Source organism: Crocodylus porosus, unplaced genomic scaffold, assembly GCF_001723895.1.
Source record: "Crocodylus porosus isolate Cpor-Errol unplaced genomic scaffold, CroPor_comp1, whole genome shotgun sequence".
Lineage (NCBI taxonomy): Eukaryota > Metazoa > Chordata > Crocodylia > Crocodylidae > Crocodylus > Crocodylus porosus.
The window spans coordinates 6221163-6237903 of NW_017728912.1; the positions used below are offsets into that span (position 1 = coordinate 6221163).

General features: G+C 37.8%; 1 protein-coding gene across 1 annotated transcript in view; it reads left to right on the plus strand.

Moving 5' to 3' along the window:
• The window catches only part of MFSD8 (major facilitator superfamily domain containing 8), a 20680-nt gene extending 4617 nt beyond the window's left edge, over positions 1-16063 (plus strand). Inside the window, exons 4-12 of the mRNA XM_019533994.1 lie at positions 1346-1586; positions 1867-1980; positions 3201-3345; positions 5332-5390; positions 5963-6071; positions 9155-9289; positions 10007-10110; positions 10195-10454; positions 13417-16063. Coding sequence (XP_019389539.1) covers positions 1346-1586; positions 1867-1980; positions 3201-3345; positions 5332-5390; positions 5963-6071; positions 9155-9289; positions 10007-10110; positions 10195-10454; positions 13417-13623 — 1374 coding nt within the window. The 3' untranslated portion in view covers positions 13624-16063. The remainder of the gene's footprint in view (positions 1-1345; positions 1587-1866; positions 1981-3200; positions 3346-5331; positions 5391-5962; positions 6072-9154; positions 9290-10006; positions 10111-10194; positions 10455-13416) is intronic.
• Positions 16064-16741: the final 678 nt, after the last annotated feature.

Here is a 16741-nt window from a genome sequence, read left to right on the forward strand (position 1 = left end):
GTACTGGAAATAAAACGCACAGAACACTATTTATTAGTATGTTGGACAGGTTGTTATAACTTTAAAAAATGTTCAGTTTAAAGATTAAAAAAGCCTATGAAAATATCCAGGATTATTACAATAGAGCTAACATTTGCACTCATGGGCCACATCCAAATGAGCGTGGCCATATGGTATGTGACACATGTCTGCAGTGGCACATACCACACATTCAGCTGTTTTCCACACTGCAAGGTAGCAGCATGGGGCGGGGTGTTGACCCCAGGATATCCAGGGACCAAAAAAAAAAAAAGTAGAGTGACGCATGCAGGGGCAGTGCGCACTGCTCAAGACCAGATCTTGGTTAGCCAGACTCTGAGCCACAGCATCACCACTGCAGCCCCAGGAGGCCTCCAGTATCCCAAGTAAGGCTGCTGGAGTCAGCCCAGTGCTGGTTACCCTACCCAGGGTAACCTACTATGCACCATAGGGAGTGTGATAGAAGTGTTCCCTGGGGGCAACTAACAGTGGTGCAAGATGTATTCCTGCTTCTCCCCACAGAAACAAATGTTCATGCTTATGTGGACATAGCCATGAAGGTGATTCTCGCTTGTTCCAGCCTGGTTTAAAAAAAGCTGTAGTAGACTCTAGCTACACAGGTTTTGGGTAGGATCCATATGGTCTAAAAATAATAGATGATTCTTGTTAGTCTCTTTTCTGTAGACCACCTTGCAGGCCTGAGCAAAGATGAGGTATGTTAAGATAGAAGTAACATGGGGAGAAACCTATTGGGCTTAGGGCAGCCCGAATATATGGCTGTCATGGTTTCAGCCTCTCTCTAACCTTGGAGCAGACCAGAATCTGCAGAGTTGGCTGTTATTTCTACGCAGTGGGCCTGTCTACACATTGCCATTCAGCAATGTTACTGCACTGTGCTTTAGTACTTCCTTTTAGAAGTTCTAAAACAGAGCAGTAACTGCCCATACTGCGCCGTACAGGGGGTGCATGCTTAAATTTCCCCACTACATAGCCATAGTGGTACACTGTAAATGGGGAGCATGTTGCTATAGTGACATAGCTAGCATTTACATTTAGAGCAGCGTGATTGCTACATCGCCGTAGCATGCCTTACTGCAACATGGCTGGTGATCACATGTAGACATGTGTGATTGCTATGTCGCTATAGTGTGCCATATGGTGATGTAGCATATTGCTATGTTACCATAGGGTAACATGTAGATGTGCCCAGTGTCTAGAGACATAGAAGAGAATTTTACTTATTATGGAGTGCTGATTCCAAAATTGTTTTTGTTTATAATATGAATGTCATACTGTATTTCTTAAAATCACTTTATTGTTTCTGCAGATTGATCTGACAGCAGATGCAAGTTTCTTGGGCTGGGTTATTGCATCATACAGCATTGGTCAAATGGTAGCCTCTCCCCTGTTTGGTTTATGGTCCAATTACAGACCAAAAAGAGAACCTCTTGTTGTTTCATCTGCTATTTCAGTAGCTGCTAACTGCCTTTATGCCTATGTCCATGTACCTGCTTCACACAACAAATTCTACATGCTAGTTGCTCGTGCCCTCGTGGGGTTTGGAGCAGGTAATTAATTACAGTGTAACTTTCACTTTTGAAGATGGCTTTTTTGTCTTGCTTAAGAGAGCTCATGGTTTATGATTAACTACATGTTTATTAGGTAATTAATATGACATAGTAAGGAATTGGCTAGTCCTGTACAAAGGTTTGCAAATTAAACACTTTCTTGTATTGGGAAAGCAGTGAGTACCTTGAGCAAACTGGTATATAAGAAAGAAAAGTTGAACAACTTGTGATTGGAGGATAATTTCTTTGCACTTATGTGAATAATTTTTATCTTTTTTAGGTAACGTAGCAGTAGTTCGATCATACATTGCCAGTGCTACTTCTCTTACAGAAAGAACTAGTGCTATGGCCAACACTAGTGCTTGCCAAGCTTTAGGCTTCATTCTAGGACCAGGTATAGTGTGTCTTATTTCTTTATGCTTCTGAAACAAATCCCATTCCTTTGCTGTCTTGGAGGAAAATGTACATTGTTGTGATTGGGAATTTCAACACTAGCATCGTGAACAAAACTTTGGATTTGTTAGCATAATATGTTGGGGTATCCATAAGTTACTCTGTAGATATTGTCTAAAATATCTCTCTTCCCACCACCAGCCCCTACAAAAAACACAACTATGCAAGTCGTATTTAAATGTTTCAAGTATTACTCTGTTCATTACATTTTTGGTGGCAGTTTACTAAGGGCTTCTGAACTTATGCAGCAAATCTGGGCCATTGTTTTGTGACTGATTAGCTGACAAAAACATTTCCAAAATGCCTGATTGGACTAGGTGCCACTAAAGACTCTACAACTGGCTACATGTTATTTAGGGAGAGTAGTTTGACATTACGTGTTCATGCAGCCCTGACTCCATTCTAGCGATAGCCACAGATTCCCCCTAGCATTGGAAATATCATTATAAAACGTGTAGCACATCTCTGGTAATTCCTTGCTAGAGGGTCGTCTGTGGATGGTTATCTGGTTCTGAAGTCAACTTTGGAAAAATCATTAAAGGGGACATACAGGCAAGGAGGGTATCTCCCAGTATGACGTGCATATAAAAAATGCGGATTTCTGGCACGTGCTTCTGCGTTTTGGTAGGAAAACTTGATGTACTTCCCGGTAGTTACAGGCAAAGGGTAGAACTACAGAAATATACAAACACACTTTCACTTTATTACCTGTTTTTTCTTTTTTTGGGGTGGAGTTGGGGGACAGAAGGGAAGAGTTAATATAGTCGCTTCTCATTTTCTGTTGTCTAGCAAGAGGGATGTTTTGAGTTGTAGAGCGAAAGCTTTCCTAGAACAGGGAGACTAAGTAGTGATAACCAAGACTATTCATGGGTAATAAATTCTGCAAGTAAATTCTGAATATGGTGGTAGTTAATTTTCCTGTCTTGGTCTTGTGTGCTTGTTTGACTGGTTTTGAGCATTATACTGCTGGGTATCCAGTATTTTCACATGGCTTTCCAGAGATTACGTACGGCAACAGTACATATGCTTCCCTTTAGTTGGGATCCCATTGGTTTGAGTTGGATATTCCTAGAATGATAAAATATTTATTATGTTAATATTTCCTATTTATTCTGTCAAATCCTGTTCTATTGATCTCCTTTCAAATGTTTTTATGTTAAGTTTTTCAGACCGGCTTTACTCTTATGGGAGAAAAAGGAGTAACATGGGAAACTATTCATCTCCAGCTGAACATGTATACAGCACCAGTTCTGTTGGGAGCTCTCCTTGGGGTTATTAATATTATTTTAATATTTGCCGTATTCAGGTAATCAGATAAAAAAGAAAGTGTTCTTGTTTGAAGATTGTCAATGGCTTGTGAAATATTTCTGCTTATAATAAAAGATTATATTGTATACTTAACACAATTAAATCCACTGCAATTTTAGAGTACAAGACAGGACTTTCAAACTTAGCAATAATGTGAAAAGCGGTGACAACCTGCAGCACGTATCAAGCTTAATGTTTTTAGTTTATTTTTCAAACTTCCTAGCTTCTGTGGTGTAAAAGGCAGTCACATTTTGCTAAACAAAACGTAGTGTTAATAAACTGTTGAAAGTTAAAAAATTATTGTTAGTGTCATTAGCTTAGACTTGATGCATGTAATATTTGCATGTAAGTTACTGTCTAACTCGCATTATATTTTGTAGCTGCTAGGCTTCAGAGATGCTATGTTTGTGTGCATCTGTCTCTGAGAGTGACAACTTCTTCAAGCAGGAAGAAGTATTTATGTATTATATTGTCACATTATTTACAACGAACAGATCATTTAAACTACAGTTTATGTTGTGCAGCCACAAAAACTTATCCCATTTCCAGAGGTGTAGGTGAAGTTCACCCAATCACATTGTCCTCTATGGCAGTCTGTTTTATGTGTTCCTAATATGGAAAGAATTATTTATTGGAAATTCCAATGCTATAAATGTTTTTTTGAATGCAGGCAGTAAACAAGAGAGTCTATTCCAAAAGTGAATTTAGATCCATGATCCTCAAACAGGGTGCCAAAGCACAATTCACAAAGTAAACCCAGAAATTTCAAGTAGGACTATGTAGTGCCAAAAGCTTTCTAATTTATTGTGGTCTTACTGACACAGCAGAATTGGCACTTTTCTGTAGTGAAAAAAAAGGGATGAAAACTCAGAGCTGGCATTTTCGTAGTGGTGTTTTGAGTCTAAAAAGGTTGAAACTTACTGGTTTAAGTTATTGATGTCAGTTACTTTGAGAAGAACTTTAAAAGAGCAATGTGGCCTGATGTACCAGTTAGTGGCTTTTATTTGTAAAAGAGAACCTGGGAAGGGTGTGTGAAAATGAAGAGGTGCAGTGCACCCCATAAATTATCTTCCACTTGCTTGTTCTGCAAGTACAAATGACTAGGTCTCTTGTCTATGATCAAATGTTTTTTTAATGACAGACTTGAAAACAGGTTTTGTTTACCATAATAATAGAAAGTCTAGCAGGATTGGAAGACACTCTTTCTCTTTTCTTGACAGGCATGTATGGGCAGCTAATTCTTGCCACAACTTATAGTGGAGAGTAACTCCCACGTTTAGTCCTATAAGAATTCCCAAAAACTTAGACGGCCAAAGCACTGGCAGGGGACTGCACTCAGAATATGCAATAGCAATCCCTGGAATGTGCAATAGGAATCACATTTCAGAGTATCTGTCATTTGCACAACTTGCTTTATTTTGTGTTTTATACTTTTGGTGCATCCATATAAACCTTAATAAGCTAAATGAGCAGCATAGTCCAGAGGCTGATTCCTTAGGACTGTTCCTACCATTGAATGTGGTGTAGAATCATTGTGTAATTGCTGTTTTGCACACCTGAGAGAAGATCCTGTTTTACAGTACATGGGTCTGGCAGTGTTAACTCAGGCATTTAGGCCAAACTTGAACTGTGGTTTAAACAAGCCTTTAATCATAGGCTCAGATTTAAGTTTATTAATCACTTTAAGACCTTAAATCTGAATTGTCTTTGTTGTGCAGAAGTTTTTCTTTTAATTTGATGGTCTTATTTGGCTTATGTTTTAAACATGGCTTGAGTTGTAGAAACAAAAAAATGCCATATTGAATTCATGTAAGCTCAACTTGAAATGAGCATAGGTGGATGATAGAGATACTGGGTAAAAGTACTGAAGCTAATTAGGAGGAAAGATCTTATCAATTATTTATTATTAGAAATGTTGTAACCAGCTGAATTTAAAAAATGAAGTAGGTGTACTATGTTAACGAGAACCATTTTCATTGTTTAGAGAACATCAAGTGGATGACATGGGAAGGCAATGTAAAAGCATCAATTTTGAAGTGGAAGGTAATACCATTTTTTTCCTTGAAAACTGGTGCTTTTTGATACTGCAATTTATTATCACTCTGTCTACAAACAACATCTTTTTATTTTAAGGTCCACCTTTCATTTAGAAATATTGCAGGGGATTAGGCAACTCATCCTTAATATTGGGAAACAGAATGATGCGTTCTCAGGTTATACATCTGTGATTTAAATCAGTATTGAATCACAATTATTGTCATCTAGTGATTGTTTTGTGGCAGCATGTTTGAGATGAGCTATTGATCAGTGCAGAACCTTCAAAATGTTCATCTTGTAAAAACCTCATATCACATTTTTCAAATATCAGTGTTATTCAAGTCTATGGGTTGCAAATGCATTTAAATTATAGGTAATATATTGTTGCATTTCTCTCTTAAGAAACAAACTTTTTTTTTTAAGTAAATTTGTCTAGCAGTATGCACCCAAACTGGCAGAGACTGCGCATTATACTCTACTAGCTACAGACATGAATTCGTATAAAGTATAAGATTAGAGCACATGAATGCATTGTACAGCCTCTTAATTCTGCAGTTTATTATTATGTTTCTACACAGAAAATGAAGATGCGAGTCAGGACATCCAAGGAAACATTGACCATGTTGCTGTAGTAGCAATCAACTTCATTTTTTTGGTCATCTTGTTTGGCTTTGCCATTTTTGAAACGTAAGCCTACTCAGTTTCTCTCACAGTTCATTAATTTATAAAGATGCAAAAATATAACACATTTGTATATTTTTTAGTATGTTGAAGTCCTAAAAACTCAAGCTTCTATGCATTCTAAACTTTTTAATTGAAGTTATTACCATATTAACTGTTTTGATAACATTCTGTTATCTAACCTGATAAGCAGGATGCAGTTAAACAGTTTTACTGTATTTTTCCCTAGTGTTATATTTCTGTGGCATACAATTTCAGTTGGCGCATCTACACGTTCATTAATGCACTGTAGTTACTGCGCGTTTAGCTTAGTACTTCCTTAATGAAGTAGTAACTAAATGTGCAGTAACTACGTTTACTGTACAGTAGTCCTGGCACACTATTTTTTGTGATGCTTACTGCAGTTGCCTAATAACACTGTGCAGCAGGCTATTAGCACGGTTTTTGACTGGCGTGCTACTGTGCAGTGTTGTTAAGCTCTACCGCACAGTAAACATCTCAGTGTAGGCGTGCCCAGTGTAAAGTACTTTGGTGCAAAGGAAATTGGTGGTTCAACTTTTGACTGTAACGTAAAACAGAATTCCTCATCATGTGTGGTCATTAAAGATGCTGTGTTCCTTGCACAAGTACAGATGTATACCCCCAGGGTCCTAGTCAAATTGAATGCAGATAGTTGAATCCTATTGACCCAACTTCAGTCATTTCAACTGAATGCATTGTTCTTTTACTTTCTGTTCATGAACTTTTGTGTATCACTGCAGTGCACTTCTGCATAATTATTGCTTTCCACTCCAGTGGAGGTTTTCTTTCAGTGGTTATTTCAATAGTTTTTTGACATGCAAAATAAAATATAGTTTTCAAAGTAATTTAGTGTTTCTCAGAATTTAAATCTCTAGCTGTTGCTTTTATAATGTAGTAGTAGTAATAGGATTTAATATGCATTCAGAAGAATCAAATAAGTTATGTCTTTTAGTATGGAGATGACTTGCTTCTAAATCTGAATGTATAAACTGATCATTTTGAAGAAATAAGTTTTTTACTGGGGTTTAAATAATATGTGATGTTTCTTGTGACTTTATTTGATATGCTTTACACATCAAATGCTTTTTTATAAAACAATTTGAATTGGTTCAAATTTTAGTTTGGTAAAAATTAAGCAATTTAGTCTACCTATGCATGATTAAATTGGATCAGAAAACAACCTTAGATTAATATATATGGCTGCCTACAATAGAATTTGGATGGGACATTCACTCAGGTGTTTCACTTTCAATGGGAAACCCCCCACCCCACCCCAATGGATGTCCCATAGTACTAAAAGGTGTAGGGGTGGAGTAATTAGCGGACAACAAATTAAAGGTATGGTGAAGTTGGGAAGGTGGGAGGTCCCAACAATACTGACTGCTACTCGGCACCCAATATGGATTTTAAAAACCAACGTCCTGAGTCACTGTGTTATAGACGGGCCCCGCCAGAGAGTGATTGCCCTAGAAAAGGAGTTTCCCATACCCACGGACGGGCCATTGGTCTGCTCAGAGTGGGATGCAGGGAATACTAAAGTTGAAATGCAAGTTGAATTAGAAAAGGGAGCAAAACCATGTTTTGTGCATCCCTATCCCTTGATGCCTGAGGCTGAAAAAGGGGTGAGTGAAATGGTGCAGGGACTATTGCAGGCCAGATTGGTGAAGCCCACCGTTTCTCAGTGGAATTCCCCTTTATGACCCATGCGAAAGGCTAGTGGGAAGTGGAGAATAATGATAGATTATCGGGAAGTGAATAAAAGGACAAGAAAATTAGGCCCAGTAGTTAGCACCCTTCCCGAGATGTGGGATGCAGCCCAAAAGACAGGAGCTTCCCATTTTACCATAATTGAAGAGCCCTTTTCTCCCCAGCACCACCTAGGGTGACAAGGAACAATGGTAATAAGCGGTTGGAAAATAGGTTTAGGTTAGAGATCAGAAGGCAATATTTTACAGTTAGGGTGGCCAAAATCTGGAACCAACTTCCCAGGGAAGTGGTCCTCGCCCCTACCTTGGGCAAATTCAGGAGGAGGTTGGATGATCACGTCTGGGGTCTTGTGAACCTAGCATTCATTCCTGCCTGTGGCAGGGGGGACCCTAGCTACTATGGAAACTATGAAACTTCCTGGACCGATAGAAGCTGCAAATGCTTTTGATACTGGGAGAATTGCAAAGCATCTTTCTAAATGGACAGATGTCCAGTCATTCTTGTTACATTGCTACAGTATAAAATCTTTTAGTGAGTTGCAGTAACGGTGGGAAAAGGAGTGAAGGATTTCAGCAAATGAACATCTGTTTACTTACAAGGGTACTAGTGATTACAGTGTACCTGGCAGAACTTGCATTATATGAGAAGAACTAAATTGGTAGTTCTCAACTCGTGGCCCAGTTAGCACACTGCAGTGGTCTATGTGACACCCTGTTAAAACATGTTTTAAAAGGGTTCACAGGAAATTGTGTGGGTGCAGCCCACATAACATGTTGAGAGCTGCAGGTGTGGCCTATTTTGGCAAAAAGGTTGAAAACCTCTAAACTAGATGTATAAATTCCATTAACACTAATGGTAGCTATGTTGAAAAATTGCTTACAGATTAAATAAGGTGTATACATGCATAGGACCTGATTTTTTTCCTCCTTATTACTCTATATAATGCCTTTGTAAATCCTGTGAAATAAAGTGTACAAAATGTTCAGTGGAGACGGGAATGGCGAATCAGGTCTATAGAATTTTTCTGGAGAAAGTTATGGATAATTAAATTAAGTTAAAAGGAGTGAGACATTCTGGGCTCTGGCAGGAAGGAAGAGTTTGCATATGCCTGTATCTGATAAGTTACAGAACAGCGGTTCTGGTACAAGTACCACCAGTGGTACACGTTAGCAGATTTATTATAATTACTTTATGACGACAAATTGCTGGTTGTATCGTTTTAAATTTGTGGTGCGCAACCTGTTAGAGTTTGGGAACTGCTGTTATCGAGCAAATATCTGACAGCTACTGTTAAACAGCCTTTGTTCATTTCCCTTTACTTTGTTTGGTTTTTTTTTTTTTTTCCCTTTTTTACTACCTAGAATAGCTACTCCATTGACAATGGATATGTTTTCCTGGCCCAGGAAAGAAGCTGTTTTTTATAATGGAATAATCCTTGGTGGAGTTGGCATTGAATCAATCATTGTCTTCATGGTGGTTAAAATAATTTCTAAAAAGTAAGTCATTGGAGTTGCTTAGGGGTTTTTTTGGTTTTGCTAAACTTACTGTAAAGAGATGTCACAAAGGTCTAGAGAGCTTTCTATCAAGGCTACGCTACACTACACTAAGAGCACTTTTCCAGTGCAGGAATCCTAGTAATCTTAGTTTGAATACAGGCAAACTGACATGGTTTGTTTTCACAAATGCATTAAATCAGCTACAGGTGCAGCTCAGCAGTTCTGCAACCTGAGAACCCAGTGCAGCAGTGGCTGCTATTTTTGCACTTTCTGCTGCTTCTCCCCCTTCCCCAAGGTAGCACCTGGAGCTACTGCCCTGCTCACCTCTCCCTTCCGTCCCCTCACCCCTCCTTACCTGCCCCTAGGGATGCTACTGAAAACGATCACGGGAGGAAAAAAAGTAGAAAACATAGCTATATCGCAAAATTATGTTAAAAATAGAAGCAACGGTAAACATGGGTATCCTGGTCGGGTATCACTCGTCTCTACACCTCTAACCCATATAGTTCTCAGGTATGCCAATAGAAGTTTGTAAACATACTCTTCATGGACTGAATTAATTTCTATTGTACTCTAGCAAATAATTACATTTAAGAGGTTGTCTTCAGCCATATGAATGAGCTGTGAGAAATTATGGTTTGTGCATAGTAAGTGATATTAGATGCTGCTTTAAAAAGGTAATTGGTCACAATTAGTTACAATTTTTTTATTCAACAGGACTGGTGAGCGTGCGCTACTCCATGGAGGCCTAATAATTGTCTTGGTTGGATTCTTTATTTTATTACCTTGGGGGAAAAAATTACCAAATATCCAATGGCAAGGTATAACCATAATTAATGTAAAACTGCAGTCTAAGCCTTTTGTTAAAAACTTTTTTAAATGGTGTGCTTTGTTTTATTTCACAGCTATAAAGAATAATTCCATTCCAAGAGCAACCTTCAGTGAAATTTTTACACCTTTATGGAATATGCAAACAACGCAGCTACCATTCAATCACACAGAAGAGCCAACGGGATGTCCTGTTTTGCAGTCCTGGTGCCTGTACACACCTGTGATCCATCTCTCACAGTATATAGCCTCTGATATACTGATAGGATTGGGCTACCCAGCCTGTCATGTTATGTCCTATACTTTATACTCAAAAATTCTCGGACCAAAACCTCAGGTAAGCACAAGACCTAGGAACTTTATTCAGATTTTGTTGTAGTAGATTATGTATGTTTTACATAATCTGTTTTTAGATCAAAGCTGCTTTTTATTATAGGATGATTATTCTCCTTGTTAGACATTTAAAAACAAATCATAAAAACATATCTGCTAGGAGTAACCTTTGCAGAAGACAGAAATCAAATTGATTTGTATATTTCAAGATAAGAATAGACCATTATGATCAGTTACTCTACATTGTGCAACTTGAGCCAGAAATTCCTGCATTTGGATCTCCCCATTGTGGTTCAGATCACATATAGTATTTTTAAGAATGGCATAAAACCTTAATTTAAAATTTTCAAGCAGTGGAGGATCCACCACACTTTTAAATAATGTGTTCCTATAAGTAATTATCCTCACCGTTGAAGGAAAAACGTGCACCATATCTTAGCCTGTTTTTGTTATGCATTTTTGCCTGTACCTAAATACCCCATTATAGTTATAAATCTTACCATGGAGTACTTACTTACAGACTGATCACATTACATCTTTGTCTTTTTATTTTCCTTTTTAATTAACTAAATGCAATCTTAGAAGTTTCATGGTAAGACAGGTTTTTCCATACCTTGAATCACACTTTTTTTTTTTAATGTAATGCAGTCCTGTCTTGTCAATATCCTTTTTTGGAGCATGGCTACAAAACTGGGTATATTGTGCCAGTACTCCTTTCACCAATGCTGTATACAGAATCTTTGTTGCCTCCTAGTTTATTTCTTTATAGTTTTACTTATCCATCCAAAAAATGCATAAGCCCTCTTAACCCTTGCATTGGAAGCTTATGTTCAGCTAGTTATCCAGCATGTTCTGGAGTTGTCTTCATAGTTGCTGCTTTCCAGTATACAGGGTGTCATCTTGTAAATGTGACCTGCATCCTTTGTTTCTAGGTATGCTTTGACATTATCTGCTTCAAAGTCAGAGAACAGGAACAGCACAACACTGCTAAGGAGACTGATCTTTTTTTTTTTTTTTGTTAAAAAGGATATGTTTGTGAAGAAAATACAACATATCCTAAGCATACATGCCCATGAATTTAGTACGCTCTGTATTTTTGAAAGGCAGAACAAAGAAATGAAGATTTTTTTCCAGACTTAGGGCTGCAGACTTAGGCCATAGGTAGAGAATCTAACCTTCAGCTGACTCCCCACTCCCTTTCCTGCTTAATTAAAGCTAAAACCCTAGCTGATTTTGAAGACTGGCTTCCATGGGTGGATATATGACTTGGAGAAGAGCTAAAGAGTCTCCAGAGTTGTGAAATGAGAGCAGCTAGCAGATAACCCTTTAAAAGTAACTTTGCTATTTAATTAGTGGAACATTAAGATCATTTAAAAAGTATAACCTCTGTGGACTGAGGAATAGTGAGTCATTAGGTCACTTGATTCCCTCAGCTGCCTGAATAGTAATACAACAGCTGCTGTATTGTGGAACAGGAATGAAAGCGGGGTGCTTCTATCCCAAGTTAAAGTATCAACTTCCCTGCTTAATCTGTACACCCTAGTTCTGGGGTGCTGTTTTTGGCAGGGGGGTTAGAGGAAGGTTACACATTGCGTGCAAGAGAATATGGTAATTAAACTACTTCTCTGGGTTATTAAATGTCTTTTATCCTTAAAAAGACATATATGTATATGTGTCATGTATACCAGCATGTAAACCACAAAATAAAACATCATAATCCTAAAGACAGAGGGACAGAATATGAGGACCCATTACAGCACTGTAAACCTGTTCCCAGAGCATTAAGTATAGTTTGTTCTGTGTTCCTCCAAGGTTGTGGGGAGGGGAGAGAGATTGTGCTGAAGTGTCCGTGACTACAAATATGAAACTTCTTTGTTCATGGTTAAATTAGCCACAAGGGCTACTAGAATGCTGAGGGTTATAGCACCAGGGAAAATTCCTAGTGTGTACAGTGCTCTGGGGTTTTCCAAACTGAATATTAGTTGTGGATGATTCCATTTTGGGGCACTCAATTTGCTGTTTTCAAGGGGCTCAGATATTCAGAAAACGATGAGTCTTCTTTAAGGTGTGTCGGGTTATGTGTAGTGTGTGAGGTGGGGGAAACAAAGCACTAGTTTGCTGAATCAAAAGTAACCTTGTCTTCTACAAAGTAGTATTAAAATCTTTTGATAATTAGGTAATGGTGAAAGAAAGCCTTGTGTTACTATTCATTCACACAATAAATGTTTCTTTCATGGGGAAAGAGATTTTTTTTTAATGTTAATAGTTTTGTGCCATTATAGAGGAAAAGATTGGCACATTCTTCCAGTCACATTTTATCATATGCTTTCAGTCCTGAAAACTTTTACCCATTAAAATATGATCAAGTTTTGAAAAGTGAGAACTTTAATATGCTAATCCCAGGACTGACATGAATCTTTGGATTGCTATGGAGGGTACCATTGTACAATAGCCAAGTTAGATAGATGTTAAAATCATCAATACAGGGGTTGTCAAACAAAAGTACATAAGGAATAAAAATGAATGTGAATATATGTCTGAGCCATCGAGATTAAATTTAGTCTGATATTCAAGTACTTCTCTAATTTGTCATGATGTCAACAAACAAGTAGGGGCTTACAGTAATGCACCAAGTAATAAACTGAGGTTGCTGTTTAACTTCAGTTTTCATGTGTTGCAACTTGAAATGTATTGAACCAGCAGGTAGCATAATATGGTAGAGCTGTAACTTTCCACAAGTACAGAAGGTGTATTGCAGCATCTCCTGTCATCATCAATGTGTTTTCTAATTTTTACTTAAAAAACAAAAACAAAACACAAGTAGTTAATCTAGTAATGGTGAAGAAAAGAGCAGTGACTTTTCTGATAACTTCTCTTCTTTTTCTATAGTCATTAAGATTTCTTGTGAGAACAACCAGCTGTCAAATTGCTGTTATTCCTAACCTCGGTACTTTGATGTATTTCAGGGTGTCTATATGGGCTGGCTAACAGCTTCTGGAAGTGGGGCACGCATACTTGGGCCAGTGTTTGTGAGCCAGATATACACTTACTTCGGACCACGTTGGGCATTCAGCTTGATTTGTGGAATAGTTGTTCTCTCTCTCTTACTTTTGGAAGTAGTATACAAAAGACTTATTGCATTTTCAGTCAGACATGGGAGAATGCAAGAGTAGAATTTTAGCTACATGTAAGGGAAAACCACAAAAATATTTATTTATTTTTAACAAGGGGTGCCTAAACCCAGAGCCTTGTTGGCAACATACTAGAAACTATATAGACCTGTATTTCCAGTCAAGTGATGACATTTATGAAGAATGCATATTCTAACATACACTGTTCCTTGATTAATGGAAGTTACATGTGCTGCCTCGGAGGAAGGATAGGGACAGGATCTATCAAGAGTAATGCATGTTAGAGTAATAGAGGCTGGAAAGGTGTTGCACCCATCTACAAAAGAACTATGAAGGCTGTGCTTCAGGTACACCCTTTTTAAAAAGAAATAAATGCTGCCTTGATTCTATGAATCAGGATTATTCAACATCTTTTTTGCAACTACAAAGTTGATTGAGCTCTGTGCACTCTTTAAGAAACCATCTACCTCTTAAGTGAATATTTTAATTGTTTCAGCAGGCTAATCACTGCTAACAAGCAAAAATTTTTTAAAATACTCATCACTTGTGCAATAGATCATTTAAAACTTGAAAAATCGAGCTTATCTGAGACTTCAAAAGGAATATATTCACTAAGGTTAGAATTTGGAAAGGAGTTTAGAGGACAAACTCTCTGTATTTTTATGGGATTTGGTGTTTAACTTGTGTTGATTCCTCAGTGGAAGAAAATACCAGCCTAGAATGAGTGCTGCTTGAAAACTAAGTATGCATCCATGAATGATATGCTAGTTGATTTTTACACAAGCAACAGCAGTTGAAGTAGCAGGACCATTAACCACCAGTCCCAAATACCATCTTTACCTAATAGAACAGGAAAATGACAAAGCATTCCTTTTACTAGTATTCTGATTTCTTTGTTATGAAGAGTTGCAGTCCCCTTTTATGGAAGTAGGCACACTACCACTGAACCATTAGTGCTAAAATTCCTCATTCATTCTGTATAATTAGAGTGCAGGGCACCTAATGTATTAACTCCACATCATGTATTAACTCCAAGCAGGTACATGTACTTATAAATAATATTAAGAATGAGGGGGAAAAAACAGATTGGATTCGCTAACAATTTTTTTTTATCCTTATAAGGTGTGTATAATGTCTGTATTGCAAAAACAAGAGAGAACATCCCTTTTCTGTTCATATTTTTGAAGCAAATATAACCTAAAACCTGTAATTGCTCTTTAGCATGTCTTTTAAGAATTGATCATATTTTTAATAGCACTGACCTCTATATATTATGCAACCTGTAATTTAAGTATCTGTCGTTAAGTTCTCATATTTAAATGACTAGTGAAGTAAAAAGTTAATTTTCAAATACTAAAAGTAATATCAAAAGTCTGTTTTTTTTTTTTTTCCCCTCAGGACTTTAAGCTATAGAAGCAGAAGCACTTAATATATAGAGAAGTGATACTTGCTTTCATACTGTAGCATGTGGTCTTAACTTTACTTAAGCTAATATTAAAATATTTGTATTCAAATAGTTGATGTAAAACAGTATTATAATGTAAGTCTCCTTGTTGCTTAAAGCCAGAGCACATTCTAGTAATCTTTGTGACTAAAGTTAGTTAAAATCAAATAGTTTTCCAAAATGACTGTTGAGAATGGTACACGTGAATTAATTTGTCTTCTAGAAGTTGGTTCCAGGGTTTGCATTATGGCTAATAAGTTATATATTACATATGCTTCAGTGCTGCAAGTTGGCTCTTAAAAAATGATGGACACGTAAGTATATAATCTGCTGTGATCCAAACCCATGGAAGGGTCTTTTTACTAGAACAGTAGACAGATTTATTTTTTTAGAACATATGCTTTTAAAATAAAGGCTACTCTAGTTTAATTTAACAGCTGTAGGAGACTGATCTAGTGTGTTAAAGAAAAAACTAAAAGCAACCTGAGCTAGCCAAAGTAACTAAACCAGAAAATTAAGATAGCCAAGGGTCACGTTGTTTAGATCTGAAAAATGAAGATTGCACGAGTGGTTAAAAATAAACAGATGGAGAGGCTGAGTACTAGCCTTCTTCCCTTTTCAGTCTTAATTAAGCACAAAGTAAATCTAAAAAAAAATGTAAAATAAAACTTAAGAATGCTAAGTTTAAGGATTAAGACTTCTGAAAGCATAAGTCATAGTATGCACAGGGATTCTTATTCGCAGGTAAATTATTACCACCAAAAGGAGTGACATAATGAACCAATGAAGAAAGATATTATTCTAGAATTACATTTTACCCCTTTGCTCTGGTCTCAAAACATCAGATGCCATTCATTGATCATGAAAGCTTTACAGGATGAAGAGGATGGGGCAAGTAGGAGGGTCTAGGAAATGCTGTTTCTTCTAGGGATAATTATTACAAATGTGTATATAAAAAACAGAGTATTCATGGCTTCAACTTCACTTGGAGTTAAAAAAAAGATAAAGTTTTACATACATGGATACAGATATGAGACTCATACCTCTCCTGGCTAACATGCTTGTGTAAATTTGCTAATCAGAAAGTTATAAAGTTTGTGTTTCTTCACTCAGGTTAGCTATACAAACATTTAAAAGTGATCAGGCCTTTTTGTTTCAAATACAGCTAGACTCACTGCTAGCCACATTGCTTTGTGTATAGTTAGTAGTGTGAATTAACTAGAAGTGCAATGATATATATCAGTCCATGTTATATAAAAGGAAAATTGACATTATTGGCAGGCAGCTTTTTTGGCTGGTATGGCTAATAATGTTGTTGATGCCACATGCACATGCATAGCTGCAGCATGCATGCAGCCAGGAATGCAGTCTAGCAGCTTGGAGAGCAGCCTCCTGGCAGTAAGTTTGAGGGGGGCAGGGAGCAGATCAGAGGCCCCCAAGATGAGGGAGGGAGTGGGGCTGGGGCAGGCAGTGCCCATGTGGGGCAGGGCATGGGACAGAGCTGCAGGCAGCTTCTTTAAGGCTGCAGAGGGGGACAGCTCCTGGCTGCTGCATGCACCACCAGGGAGGCATGCGTGGTACATACTCCCAGGATCTGTGCGCAAGGTGAGGGCAGGCTGCTTGCTTGGACCTGAGGGCTATGCCAGCCTCTTCCTGGCACAGGGGCTGCACTTGGGGCAGGCAGTGGTGAGCTTTCAAATGCCTGAACCCCTCCCC